This window comes from Marmota marmota, unplaced genomic scaffold, assembly GCF_001458135.2.
Source record: "Marmota marmota marmota unplaced genomic scaffold, marMar, whole genome shotgun sequence".
Classification (NCBI taxonomy): domain Eukaryota; kingdom Metazoa; phylum Chordata; class Mammalia; order Rodentia; family Sciuridae; genus Marmota; species Marmota marmota.
In genome coordinates, this window is record NW_025999983.1 from 8,964,221 (window position 1) to 8,978,712 (window position 14,492).

Here is a 14,492-nt window from a genome sequence, read left to right on the forward strand (position 1 = left end):
CAGAAGGAGCCACCCTGTGTTCATGTCTTAAGTGACCCAGGGAGTCTCATGCCTACGACTTGAATTAAGAGGATCCCTGACTGGTTGTGTCCCCTCATATCTGATAGAATCAAAGGAGAATGATACATTCATCTCTGCCCTTAATATATTCCTTCAAATAGTTTTTCAAATGCCATAATCAGTGAGTAATCAGAGATAACCTGACATTCAAGGAAATAAGATGCCATGAATGAGTACAGCAGAGCAGACACATGGCCCAAACACATACATGCTTGAAATATCAGAACTGTCAGATACAGATCAACAATCATGCTTCCTATTGTTTTAAAAAGAAAATGTTGAAATACCTTCAGAAAAAGGATACTACTATTGATTTAGATAGTATAAAATACCAAAACCAGATTATAGACAAGAAAAATAGTTGAAATCAGTGAACTGGAAGAGAGGTCAGAAAAAGTATTTAGAATGTAGCAGAGAGAGACAAAGATGGGAAATATGAAGAGAGCCTAAATACATAGACAAGCAAAAGGAAAGACTGCCATTTGCTTATTTAAGAGTACCAGAAAAAGAAGAAAAAAATGTCCCAGGAACAGCATTTCAAGAGATTATGGTTGGGATATTTCCAGATCTGATGAAAGGCATTAATCTACAGATCCATGATGTTAACAAATCCAACAGAGCAAATAAAAATAAATACATGTCTATATTGAGCACAGGAAAATTGCAGAAACAGTTAAAGCTGCTGCTGTTGAAAATCGATAGAAATTGGAAGACACTGGAATGATACTGTCAATGTGCTGAAAGAAATCAGCCCAACTTACAAACACTACATGTCCAGTCAAAAAAAGAAAAAAGAAATGACGTTTTATATAAAGTAAAATAGTTCATTAATGGAAATGTTAAAGGACGAAGGATGTAATTTGAGCAGAAGTTAATAAAGTCAGAGGGACTGGAGTTTAAAAAGAAATAGAGTAAAAAAAGTAATTATTTGAGTTAGTGGAAATTAATTTTTATAAAACAGTAATAATGTACTGAATAGGTGCTAAATATGGAAAATTAAAATACACAGTAACTGTAACATACAAGTTGGGATGGTTTAAATGGAGTTAGAATACTCCAAGACTGCTACATTTTTCAGAAGGAAGGAGATAACATTAGGCCTGAAAATTTAATTATATTCGTTGTGATTTCTGAGATAACCGATAAAAGCAAAAAAAAAAAAAAAATGAGTATAATAACTACCAAAGAGAGGAGAAAGGGGGTAATGATAAAAATCTAAAGGAAAGCACAAATGGAAACGAAAAAAATGCACAGAATAGCAGGGTTAAGTTAAAACTCAAGTTTAGTAATAATTACATTAGTGTTAAATGGAGTAAATCCCCCTATTAAAAAATAACGTCGTAAAGCACTTGCCAACCATGTACGAGGCTATAATTTCAATTCCCAGTACCACACACACGTAAAATACTGACATACTGGTGTATATATCAGGCTGGAATGAAAAAACAAACAAACAAACAAAAAAACAGCCCAATTGTGTGCTCTTTATAAAATACCTATCTAAAGCATGAGGGAACAGAAAGGCAAAAAATAAGGAGAGAAAATACCAAGTACAAATACCAAGAGAATACTGAAAGCTGCTATAACTATATCAGACAAAACATGCTTTGGGGCAAGAAAAATTATTAGGGAAAATAAGTGTCATTTCCTGGTGATAAAAGACTACATTCATTATAAAAATGGTAACTTTTAATTGTGAATCAATATGAGTACTTGGTCTAAAATTATGTTATGCAAAAATGGAGAAAACCACAGAAGAAATAATAACCATGGGAGATTTTAATACTTTTCTTGGTATAGAACCAGGAATTGCCCCCCTTCAAAAAAAATGGCTGGGGAACCAAAATTGACTTGCTGGGATATCTAGAGCACTCTGCTACGTCCAAGGAATGGCAAATACACAATGTTTTCAAACTTGACCATATAACCAAATGAATTAAGTACATATCTCAAGAAGAAAGAAAATGGAATTATTTTGAAAAGAATATAAATTAAGGAAATAGGGGGGAAAAAGTCTGGACAAAGCTAGAAGTTGATTCTTTAAAAAGACAAATATATGATAAATTGTGGTATAAAGGTGTATTAAGAATTGTAATGCAAAAAAAAAATAAGAGCTCATGTAAAAAATAATAAAATAAGATTTTTAAAAAGATAAATATAACTAACAATCCTCTAGTAAACAATCAGAGAGGAAAGGCACAAATCACCAGTTTTAGGCATGAAAAGGAGATATCATCATAATGTATATATCAGAAGATGAGAGGATAATATAAATACTTGGGCCAATTGTTAAGTTTTAAATAAAATAGAAAACTAAGAAAAATACTGCATCCAACTGTATGTGAAGTAGAAAACATGACTAGTCCTATGACTGTTAAAAGGAATAGAATCAGTGATTTAAAATTTCACAAAGAAACTGGAAGCCCAGTGTCTCTACAGGTGAGTGTTACCAACAGCGTAAGGAGGACATTCTAATAAAGGAGGCTTGTAGTTAACAGAAGAGTCTGTGCTTAACTAATACCAAAACTCTGACAGTACAAAAAGGAGAAAGTAATCAGCCATTCTCACTTGGGAACTTAGTTACAAAAATCTGAAGTAAACTAACAAACTCAATCCAGCAATGTTTACACAGATATCTGTTCCGAGTTGGATTTACACTGGATGGTGCAGGTGGTGTTGAGCAGTGAAATACTCATCAGGGTAACTCACCATATATGTGGAAGGAGGCAACCAATTGTTTTGGGAACATACAGAAATGTTTAATATTTTTTTTTTAGTTGTAGTTGTCAATTCCTTTATTTTATTTATTTATTTCTATGTGGTGCTGAGGATGGAACCCAGGGCCTCACACGTGCTAGGCGACTTAACTACTGAGCCACAACCCCAGCCCCCAGAAATTTTTTTTAAATGAAATTCAACAACCATTTATGAAACTTGGCAAGGCAGAAAGAATTTCCTTAATCTAGTGAAGGATCTCTGAAAGAAAAAACAGTATCAGACTTGATGGCAAAAATATGACCTTTCCTCTCAGGAACAGGAATAACAAGAATGCTTAGCACCAACATGTTCATTTAACCTGTGCCAAGTATCCTAGCCAGTCAGAAGGCAGGACAGAGACATACAAAGGCACAGGATGAGGAAGGAAGAGGCCAAGATTATTATTTGCAGATCATTAAAAAAAATCCAAAAGATGGGGCTGGGGCTATAGCTCAGTGGTAGAGTGCCCACCTTGCATGTGTGAGGCACTGGGTTCGATCCTCAGCACCACATAAAAATAAAGATATTGTGTCCAAGTACAACGAAAAATATATTTTAAAAAATCAAAAAGCACTGACACATCATATTTTGTCAATTCCAAGACATATTTTGAAATATTTTAACATCTCTGTAATTGGGCTGCATCTCACAATAGATGCTTCATCGTAATTGAAGCCTTCTTAAGAGTAATGGTATGTAAATGGTGTTTTTTATATGTGGTGGCATATTAGGTATATTAAAGTACATTAAATTTTCAGAATTTTTTTGAAAGCAAGTTGCTGATGCAATCAATATATAAAAAAACCTCTAAGTATATTCACAAAAATAGCAAATGAATTTTAAAATTATCAGATATGGTATTAAGGTTATAAAAATGTTAGAGAAATATTGAAAATATTTAGGAGTCAAATGTGATAGCAGAACTATTTTAAAATACTTAAAAGAAAAACCCATAAAGACATATAGCAAAATGTTAATTATTATTAAATCTAGATGTATCTGATATCTGAGGGTTCACACTGATTTCATATATGTTAAAATTTTTACAACAAATTAATGATTTTTAGAACTGTTAATGTAAACTTTAAATATAGACATATACCATGTCCTTAAATTGAAGACTTAATGTTATAAAGATGTCAGTTTTATTCCATGCAGTTGAAAATTCCAAAAATTTGAGTAAGTTTTTTTCTCTTTTTTAAGATTGAATTTGCATTGATTCTAAAATTTATATGGAGTTAAGAATAGCCAAGATATTCATTAAAGAAAAAGGTTACAGTGGGAAGGTTTGTTTCACCAGATACCAAAGTTAAATGAAATGAATCAATGTAGTATTGGTTCAGGCATAGACAGACCAATGGCACAGGACAGAGAGCCCCAAGGATTAGAATTATGCCAGCTAAGGAGACCCTCTCCCCCAGAGAAACATCTACTACTGGTCAAAATTAGCAAAGGCAATCTGTCATTTAAAGTCTTAATAGTAATCAAAAAACTTAACAAATTGAGAAGCATTTATTTATTCAACAAAATCTACAGATTCTTAGTTCTTGGTTACAGTGGGCAGTATCCCCCTCTCCAGATCTGCCCTACATAGAGAACCTGTCTAGCAATACATAGAGGAAATTAATCAACTTTGCTCTTTCTCTGTCTTTCTCTACACACACACACACACACACACACACACACACAATTTTGCACCCTACAACTAAAGAAAAAGATTTTTTGTATTACTGAAATCACTTAAAAAATATATCTTGTGGCCAGGTGCGGTGCTGCACACCTGTAATCCCAGCATCTAGGGAGTCTGAGGCAGGAGGATTGAGTTCAAGAGACCCTATCTCTAAATAAAATATAAAAAAGGGCTGGGGATGTGGTTCAGTAGAACACCCCTGGGTTCAATCCCTGGTACCAACTAACTAACTAACAAACAAATAAATCTTGCACCAGGCCTGTAATCAGCAAGCTGAGGCAGGAGTATCACAAATTCAAGGCCAATCTAGGCAACTTAGTGAGACACTGTCTCAAAAACTTAAAAAGGTTGGAGTTACAGCTAGTGGTAGAATTCTCGCTAAGCAAGCACAAGGCCTTGTGTTTAATGCCCAGTTTAAAAAAAAAAAAAAATTCCTCACACGACAACAAACAATTTTGAAAAGTAAATGCATTACTAGGTTATATTCTCAGGTCACACTACAATACAATTAAAAGTAACTTTAAATTGCCAATAACAAAAACAAAAATCACAGAACAACCTTTACTTAGAATGTACCCAGCCACCTAAATAATCAAAGAGAAAATAAAAGCAAAATTATAATCTAATAATTCATGCCAAAATGTTTAGGGTGCTGTTAGGCTATAATTAGGTGGAAATGTATAACCTTAAATATCTTTATTGTGAAAAAAATGGAAACTAGTGCTTTTAATTAAGATAAGGAAAAGAACGAAGTTAAAACATAGAAAACAGATACAAATTAAAGTTGAAATTAATGAAAATGTTTTAAACATTGAAAAGAAATTCAAATAATGTATATAAATCCTGAAGTTGTTATTTGAAAATGTCAACAAAATTAACCCTCTTGAGAAACAATTAAGGAAGCATGAGCAATGGTTTGTTATTAAGTGTACTTGTCTAACAATCCCTCAGTAAGAAGGTGTGGGGCCCCTAACTCACACTATTAATAAACTACAGTCCAGATGCTTTGACAAGCTGCTATTAGGCAAAGCCTGTCACCTTGACCATCCTACACACACACAGATATCACCACTACCCACTATTTCATCATCTGTAGATTAAAACGCTAAACTCATTTAATCCTTTGAAATTGTTTCTCCCATCAGCTAATATCCCTTCCAGGTACATAATCCACTTTGTTACTTTTCAAATTCTTAATTCTTCTGCTTTACAAAAGATAATGCCAAGAGAATGAGAAGGCAACACAGACTAAGAAAATATTTGCAAAAGCCACATCTAAAAACATCTATATCCAAAATATATAAATAATTCTTAAAACTCAATAGCAAGAAATTGAACAATCCAATTTAAAAGGGGCTAATGATTGGGTAGATATCTCACCAAAAATATACAGGTGGCAAACAAGAAGATGCCACTGCGTACTTACTAGAATGACCCAAATCCAAAAATACAACAAATGTTGATGAGGATGTGGAGCCAAAGGAACTCTCATTCATTGTTGATGAGAATGCAAACCAGACTAGACACCTCGGAAGATGGCATGGCAGTTTGCTACAAAACATACTGTTACATATGATCCAGCAATTGCCCTCTTTGGTAAACTGACAAAACCTGAAAGCAACCAAAATATCCTTCAGAAGGGGAGTGGATAAATCAACTGTGGTACATCCAGCCAGTAGAATACTTAGCACTAAAAAGATATGAATGAAAAGCCATGGAGGAAGCCTACATGCGTGTTGGTAATTGAAGGAAGCCAGTACGAGGCAGCAATGTAGTGCATGATTCCAGCTCTAAATAAAGCTATGGAGATGGTGAAAAGATCAGTGGGTGCCAGGGGCTGCAGGGTGGCGAGGGAGGAACAGGCAGAGCAGAGAGTTTTCAGAGCAGTGAAGGCGCTGGCACAGGACCTTGCAATACCTGTCATTATACAATTGTCCAGACCCATGGAGTAAAGCCCAGGTAAACTATGGCCTTGGGTGATAATGATATGTCAATGCAGGTCAATTGGTTGTGACAAATGTACCATTCTGGTGCAGGACATCAGTACAGGGAGGCTGAATGTATGGAGGTAAGCGGTGTATGGGAACTCTATGTCCTGCTCAACTTTGCTGTCCTCCAAGAAAGTAAACAAACAAAAAATTCTTAACCTTCTTTTCTCAAGTGTTCCCTGATCCTTTGTTGACAATCACTTACTTGAACTCTTGTCATCTCATATACAGGCAAACAGTTTACCTTGTATGAATGAGTATAAGGCCCATCTCCACAAGTGCCTTGGAAAGGAAGGTTCTTCCTGAGTCACAATGCCATGCACCCAGAGTAAGTGAATCCAACGTGGTACTCCTCACAGGTCATGAAGGACCAGCCATATTTATGGTTTTGAATTATCAGTATATTCTCATTCCTCAAAAACCACCAAAGAACATTGTGACATATTTTGTGTGGTGTTTGGCATAGAACACACCAGAACAGAACTTGAATAGCACTTCCTCCCTCCTGCCTCTACACTGTAATGTGCTCCCACCAGCTTGAGCTCTGAAATTTGCTGTAAGGCCCAAGAGAAATTACATCCCATCATTTCCCAGGTCTTACAGACAGTGTGGCATAGTTACAGAGTATGCACGGAAGCCGTCCCTGCTAGCACCTTTCAAGTCAAAAAAAACTTGATTATTTTTGCTTTTTCAGTGTAATTTGATGGTTACGAAAATGAACCAAAACAAAAAACTCACATATAGGAATAACAAACATTTGATCCAGAACAGAAGGCTAGCCAAATAAGATATTCCAAGGTTTTTTTCATATCTGAAAAGAAATAAGCCCAATTAAAAAGACAAAAATATTTAATAGATATTCTGTACAACATCAGTACAAATTTACCACTTCAAAAAATATTATGGGGTTTTTATTAATCACTCATCCCCCAGAATCAATCACCTTTGCAGTGTTCCTTCATCACTCATGAAATTTTTAATACATACTTTGTTTCTACTTATACATATGTCAGTTTTATTAAGTATCTTGAACTTTTAACAACTTTCAACATTTTCAGGCTTTGCTTGGACAGATGTCCTGATTTCAGTCACTTACCAGAACAAATTCTAAAAATGGGCAAGAAGTCTGAGAAGATTGTTTTAAAAGGGACTAGACTTGTGGTCAGAGAGCCAATGCTGACTGGTGAGTACGCTATTAAGCACTCTACTTCCACTATGTTACCGAACAGCGGTAATGAAACCATAGGTCATAAGAAGTCGTCCTTATGGTAGCATCACAGCAGACCAAAAAAAAAAAAAAATGAAATCCCTTCCGAGGCAGCTGGTCATGATCAAGGTTATTTAACAGACTCTGCTGCTAACTTGACAAACCTTCCAGCTAATAAACATTGATTTAAGAAAATAGATGAAGCTAGTCCAATTTTCTTCCATTCTTAAAAGAACTCTGGTGTGAGGACCATACATATTGCCAACTCAAAATCCAGTATATATTGTTCACTAAATGTGAACACCCATGATCCACTAATACTTGGTCAATTTTTTTTTTTAAGATTTATTTTTTAGTTGTAGTTGGATACAATGCCTTTATTTCACTTATTTATTTATATGTGGTGCTGAGGATCGAACCCAGGGTCCTGCACGTGCCAGGTGAGCGCTCTACTGCCGAGCCACAACCCCAGCCCCCTGGTCAATTCTTTACTTGTAAATTTTCTTGCATTCCTAGATCAACAAAATTTTCTGTGTTAACAGTAACCTTCAGATCTCAAGATTGACCTGTCTGATGAGCACTTGTCTTAATGGAACTTTACCTTTTTGTTCTGTACCATTCATTTGCTATTTGCTAGTATCTAGAACAAGGAAAGACCTACAGATTAGGCCCACTGCCCACCTCTTGCAAGCAGCTTTTGTGGGGCTGATTCCCTCTGCTTTTCTGACTGGTTGTAAAATATATCTGCTTTCAAATTTGCCTGTGGTCTTTTATTGTTGTTTTGGTTTTGGTGGGAAAAGAGGGTACAGGGAAAACAGCATTTGAATGAAGAAATCTTCAATTCTGTTCCAGATTTTACCTGTTAGTAGCGATGTGCATCTTGGCCAATCATTTAACTTCTCCAAGCAACCCATCTTGCTTTTTCCCCTTAACTCTATATGATTTTTACCTCTGTAACAAACAAGAAGTGGACAACATAATCCTTTCAAGTATGTAAGTGCCATCAATGGCACTCTGATCACCTAATCAACATCTTCTGTGACTGCTCAACTGTGTACCTGTTCATCTCTGTGGGGCACTGATTTTTGTTAATTTTCAGAAGGAGTGATATACACAAAATTTTGTTTGAGAACCAGATATGACTTACAGTCTGTTGACAGTGACAACAAAAACAAATTCAAAAATCTCAGAGGTCTTATTGGTAATGAAGAGTAGTATATCCTAGGTAAGATGACCATGATCATCCCAGCCAATAGCATTTGGTACAGGATGCCCCCTGTGCTGCATAAGGGACAACAGTATCACTGCTGTGATTGGTCATGTGAAAGACCTAAATATGGCAAGTGACTCAGTGAGATTTTACTGGTGAACTTATTCTAAGCAATAGTATATCTGCTCCAAATGAATTCTAGACCTTATAACATTGATCTTAAAATATGAAACAGTACGGTGATCTCAATTCTTGAATATTTGAGAAGTTGTGTTGGAAATGTATAGGAAAAACATACAGAAAAAAATAAAAGTAAACCTAATAAACAGATAAGCAAACCCAGATATAATGCCCTGGGAATTGTTATATACAGGGACACAGAATTCTTTCCTTCCTAAAGCCACAACCAGGTAGATAAGTTGAAACAAATAACAACGAAAATATTATATGTGCCAGGATGAGTTTTCACATTTGGTGCCTTCATGGGATTTGGAATACAAGGGGAAGAAAGAGTCCATGAGGTTTCAGTTAATAAGGACCAGAGGGTGGATACCACCTGTTGTGAACAGCACACCACAGCTCAAGACCACAGCAGTTTAAAGGGCATGCAGTGTCTAAGACATAGTCCAGGAGTCTTCGGCTAGTTTAAACTGAGGGTAAGCTAATGGTGTATGCTTTAGAACCAAGATAGTGTAAATCCCATGAGATTTACATATAATCAGGGGCACCTCTTAGAATTCTTGGGCATCACTTCAAGGACCCTCTTAGACACCAAAATCCACAGATGCATAAGTCTCCTATATAAAGTGGCATAATATTTGCACATAAGCCCATGCGTGTCTTCCCATAAACTATCTCAAGATTACTTATAATACCTAATAAAGCATAAATGCTGTGCAAATAGTTGTTAGAGTGTAATGTTTAGAGAATAATGACAAGAAAAATGGTGTGTTCAGTACATGTGCAGTTTTTAAACAATATTTTTGATGAGTGGTTGGTCGAGTCTGTGGCTAAAGAACCTGCAGATAGGAAGGACTATCTAAATAAACAAGGGCTCACGGGAACATACAAGTCTAGACATTTGGTTGACCAAGTGGTCGTGTCCATCTCTGATTTTTAAAACCTGGTTTAAAGTGGGCCAGGAACAACTTTTACTGTTCCCAACTACTTTTAGTATCATCCTTTATGCATCAACTTTCAGGTGGGTCACCTAAGAGTTATTCCAAATCTGTAAAATACAAACAACATGAAACAAAAACTCTACTATGTACACATAAAATTTGAACAACCATTTAAAATTCAACGGGAGAGAATTTCTTGGGCCTTATAGCTAGATTTCCTTCCTTAAAATTCACACACTGAACCTAACAGGAGTCATCCTGTTCCCCTGTGAGCAAATTTTAATGCACAAATCTTGAATAAACCATATTCATAGCTGAACAATCTTATTGAAAAAAGAGTTGTCGTAAACTACACAAGAGTGACAGATGCACTAATGTTCTTTTCAGTGTGCCTTTAAATAGATGTCTGCTTTGCCCTGCTCAAGCCTTGCCTATGGGGAAGAAGGGCTCCATTCTGCGAAGGAGTGCCTTCAGAGTTGTCTGTCATGTTTTTGCCAGTGGGTCAAACACCTGCAGTGTCGTCCTCTTGTCTTTGTCACTGATGGTCACCCAGTGACCAAAGGTTTCTCCCCCATGGTCTAATGGCATCTTGCCCTCAGCAGCTTCTGAAGCGCTGACCTGTGCTGGGTCTCTGGGTGCCTTCTCAGGGCTCCTAGCCCCTGCATTCAAAGGATCAGAGCTCTTGGAAAGCCAGGCATTATTCAACAGCTTAGGGTAGTGGAGAAGGTTCCAGAAGGGATCCGGATAATCACCAAGAAGGGAGGCTGCTTCTGGCTTCATTACTCTGGAGCTATCAGTTTCTGGGCTTGTGGCAGATGTAGTGCCAAGAAAACCCACTTGTGGAAAGAGATTATCAGTGTCGGGCTGGTGTCCGGATAGACAGCTGCTGCTGCTGCTGCTGCTGCTGCCGTTGCCGCTGCTGCAGGTGAGGTCTTGGAGGAGCTGGCTGTTGCTCTGCAGAACCTGCAGGTGGAAGGCTGCTGGTGCAGACTTCTTCCTCCTTGGGGGCACCCTGGGCACCAGAGATGGAGCCTCTGGAGCAGGTGGCATGGTGGCTCCTGCCATAAGAGGGGCTTCATCTGGCACTGGCTTTCCACTGCTGGGCCTCCTCTCGTCACCTTTACTGGGCTGAAATGTTCTTGGCTTGGGAACAGGAGGGACTCGAGGGGCTGTAGCCGGAAGAGGGGCTTCAAGGCTTGTCTCTGGGTCTCCGACTATAAAATGGACAGGCTGTTGCTCAAATTGTTCTTCTGGTGACATGGGCTGAGGAAAGGTAAAAAGAGTGTAACTAAGAAGCCAGCCTTTAGTAAGTTGAGACTCAGAACACTCAGTGGGCAGCAGGGAACAGGGAGGAGACTGAGCTGACATTCCAGCCAATTCAGGATTGGAGGAAGTCTGAGATGCCAGCAGTGTCACTAGGGAAGCACACATTGATCAGGACAGACCAGCATGTCCAATGAAAGAGGAGTGGGAATTTTGAAACCAGGGCCACAGTGAGCAATTTGAGACAAAATTGTCTGTTACCTTAGGAAAGGGAATTCTACTCTTTCATTATGTAAAGCTAACCTCTTTGAAAACATTCCTGGAGGCCGCAGCTTTGCAGATACTTCATGCAGTCTGTGCCAACTCGGGAGATATGACATGTCACAGCATGAAGCTATATGAAGGACCAATGGATAGCCTTTCTCCTTGAATCATTTTTATTTAAATATGAAGAATGCAGAACATTACATAGGAACTTCACTTCCTTAGTTCTGCTTCAAAACTATCACAAAGAAATCAACCCACAGTTTGAAATGCAGCTTTGCTAGGGGAGCAATTCCTAGTGGGCAAGCATGGGTATCCCAGTGTCTCCTCTGGTTCTTTAGAAAACAAACCAAAAGCATGATCCTTTCTCCACCAGCCTGACACCATAGCTCCTGTGCAGCTGGTTGGGAAAAATGGATCTATTCTGCTCCTGGCTTTTAAATGACAAAGCAAATGCAGGAAGGAATAGGAAGGAAAGGGTCCATTTTGCAAGAAGGCATGGAAAATGGACATGTGGCAACGAGCCAACATGGAGAAGCGCAACCCAGAAAATACAAAGCAAGCTCAGCGAAGAGTTGGCACCAGGGCCACCTCTCACACTCTCCACAGATAGAGGAGCAGCAGTCACTCTGGGAGGCCCAGGCAGGGATTACCGAGGGTCCTGTTCCTAGAACTGAGATCAAACGGAAGATCCGGATGTGTCTATAGGTGCCAGTCTCTGGGCAGCCACTGTCCTTACAAACTCATGTCTTTGAAGCAGTAAGCAAGGCTGAGAAGCTTGAGAGCGAGAGCAAAAAGCAATCTGCAAGAAAAGTGGCAAGAAAAGCTGTCGGATCTCAACAGACTGCGGCCACGTGAGCCCTGGCAGAACTGCTAACCGAGACATCACTCATTGTTTCTCCAATGCTCGTAAAATCTGTGCATGTAAAACTACGTGCACACACCACACAGATGGCAGTGCCGGGCCACTTGGGAAAACACCCCACAGTGGTTCCTGTGGTGCCCAACACCAAGGAAGCAGAATCTCTCCAAGTCTCTCTCGTTACAGTGAGAGTCTCTGAAGGAGTCAGTGCCTTGCTTGTTCTTGCTCTGCTGGGGCCAAGATGCACCAGAGGGATGAGGGAGAAAGCAGTTGTCAAACGGCTTTCCAGAAAGAAGCAGCTGGGTTTAGGACTCAAGAATGTGGGTGGAAAAGCCAAATTGAACTTGGTTTTTGTCTAAGAGACATACCTTTATCTAAGAAGATATTCGAGCAACTTCAGAGTGCTCTGGATCCCTACCTTTCCCGTCCTCCTCAAGGTTGGCTTCTTGATGGCAGGAACCCTGGGTGCAGGCCGCTGGGGCAGGAGTGGGGGCACCTGGGAGGGCTCAGGTCTGGCCTCTAGTTTGGAGGATCCTTGGTCTCTCAGGGCCATGGCATTGAAGGCGTCTTCTGGGACGCCTGAGACAAAATCACAGGCTCAAGCATGAGGACGAGGCAACCTACTGTGTGATTTAATCTTTGGAAGTCTGTATCTTAATGATAATTTACTAATTTAGTGTACTTCTTTTCTTAAAAAAAAAATCCTCAGAGATTGTCAGAATACACTAGCTGTGTCCAGCTTTGTATTTTCTGTGTTCACCTTCTCAATAGAGGTGGGACCTGGTACCCAGGGATGGTCTTGATGGGAGATCAGCGAGACCCTGACACCATGTGCAAAGTGTCATGCGTACTGACATTTTTCAGGGGAGATGACTTAAAATGTATCAAATCTCAATAGGCTCATGAGCAAGAAAATGTTAAGTTGAGAATGTGGGTAGATTTAAAATCTCAAACTACTAGCATCTACAACTGAGTTTTTTAAAAACAGAAGCTTTACTGAAATGTAATTTATATACCATAAAATTCACTCATTTTACATTAACATTCAGTGGTTCTTAACATACTCACAAACTTATACAGTAACTGCCACTATTTAATTTCAGAATATTTTCATTAACCAAAAAGAAACCCCATACCCATTTCAGTCACTCCCCATTCCCTCTTCTTTCTAGCCTGGACACCAAACTTTATTGGTATTGGGGGTTGAACTTGGGCACTTTACTGAACTACATCCTCAGTCCTTTTTACTTTTTTATTTTGAGATAGGTTGCCAAGTTTCTTGCTAAATTGCTGAGGCTGGCCTCAAACTTGCAATCCTCCTGCCTCCACCTCCTGAGTCACTAGGACTACAGGTGTGTGCCACCACACCCAGTTCACTACTAATAACTTTTATGGATTTGCCCGTTCTGGACATTTCCTATAAATGGAAATAACATACGGCCTTTTGTGTCTGACTTCTTTCACTTGGCCTAATGTTTTCAAGGTTTACCCACAGTGTACCATGTATGTATCAGTTCTTATTTTTAAATGACAGAATGATATTCCATTGTATGGCTATACCATGTTTGGTCATTTTATCAGTTAATAGGCATATGTGGGTTGTTACAGTCACAGTTTTAATTTTTAATAAAAATAAACCATCTGTGGTATGTAGTTCTACAATAGCCTTCTAACTCAACCTCCCTAAATTTATGTAAGAATCCCAAGTAGGTTAAAATACTGGCTCAAAACAAATTAGGTGACTGGGATTGCATATGCCTTTTCAATGGGCACAATCTCCCCTCTACAAGAGATTCTGTAACAAACCAAAACAAATGTGAATTACCAGTGATTAAATATGGGAGATTCCTAAGTAAACTACGATAACTTGGAGTAAGTGAAATAAGAAAAAAATCAACAGGCACTGTGGTGGAGGAGGGCCTCCCATGACAGTGCAGAATTGACTTACACTTGCTCGAGATTTAAGAGGTAGATTTTGAGCCTGAAATGAGGACACACAGCTGTCTCTTTCACAGAGCTGGCCAGACTGAGTCAGCACCTGCAGTTAACCTTTTTAAAATTTAATTTTAT

General features: G+C 38.5%; 1 protein-coding gene across 3 annotated transcripts in view; it reads right to left on the reverse strand.

Annotated features, from left to right (window-relative positions):
• Positions 1 to 7,326: 7,326 nt before the first annotated feature.
• Positions 7,327 to 14,492, reverse strand: part of Synj2 (synaptojanin 2) — an 88,812-nt gene continuing 81,646 nt past the window's right edge. For all 3 annotated transcript variants that reach the window (XM_048805911.1, XM_015498648.2, XM_048805910.1), the window contains 2 exons: positions 12,841 to 13,001; positions 7,327 to 11,296 (listed from right to left, as the gene is read on the reverse strand). In XM_048805911.1, coding sequence (XP_048661868.1) covers positions 10,517 to 11,296; positions 12,841 to 13,001 — 941 coding nt within the window. In that variant the 3' untranslated portion in view covers positions 7,327 to 10,516. The remainder of the gene's footprint in view (positions 11,297 to 12,840; positions 13,002 to 14,492) is intronic.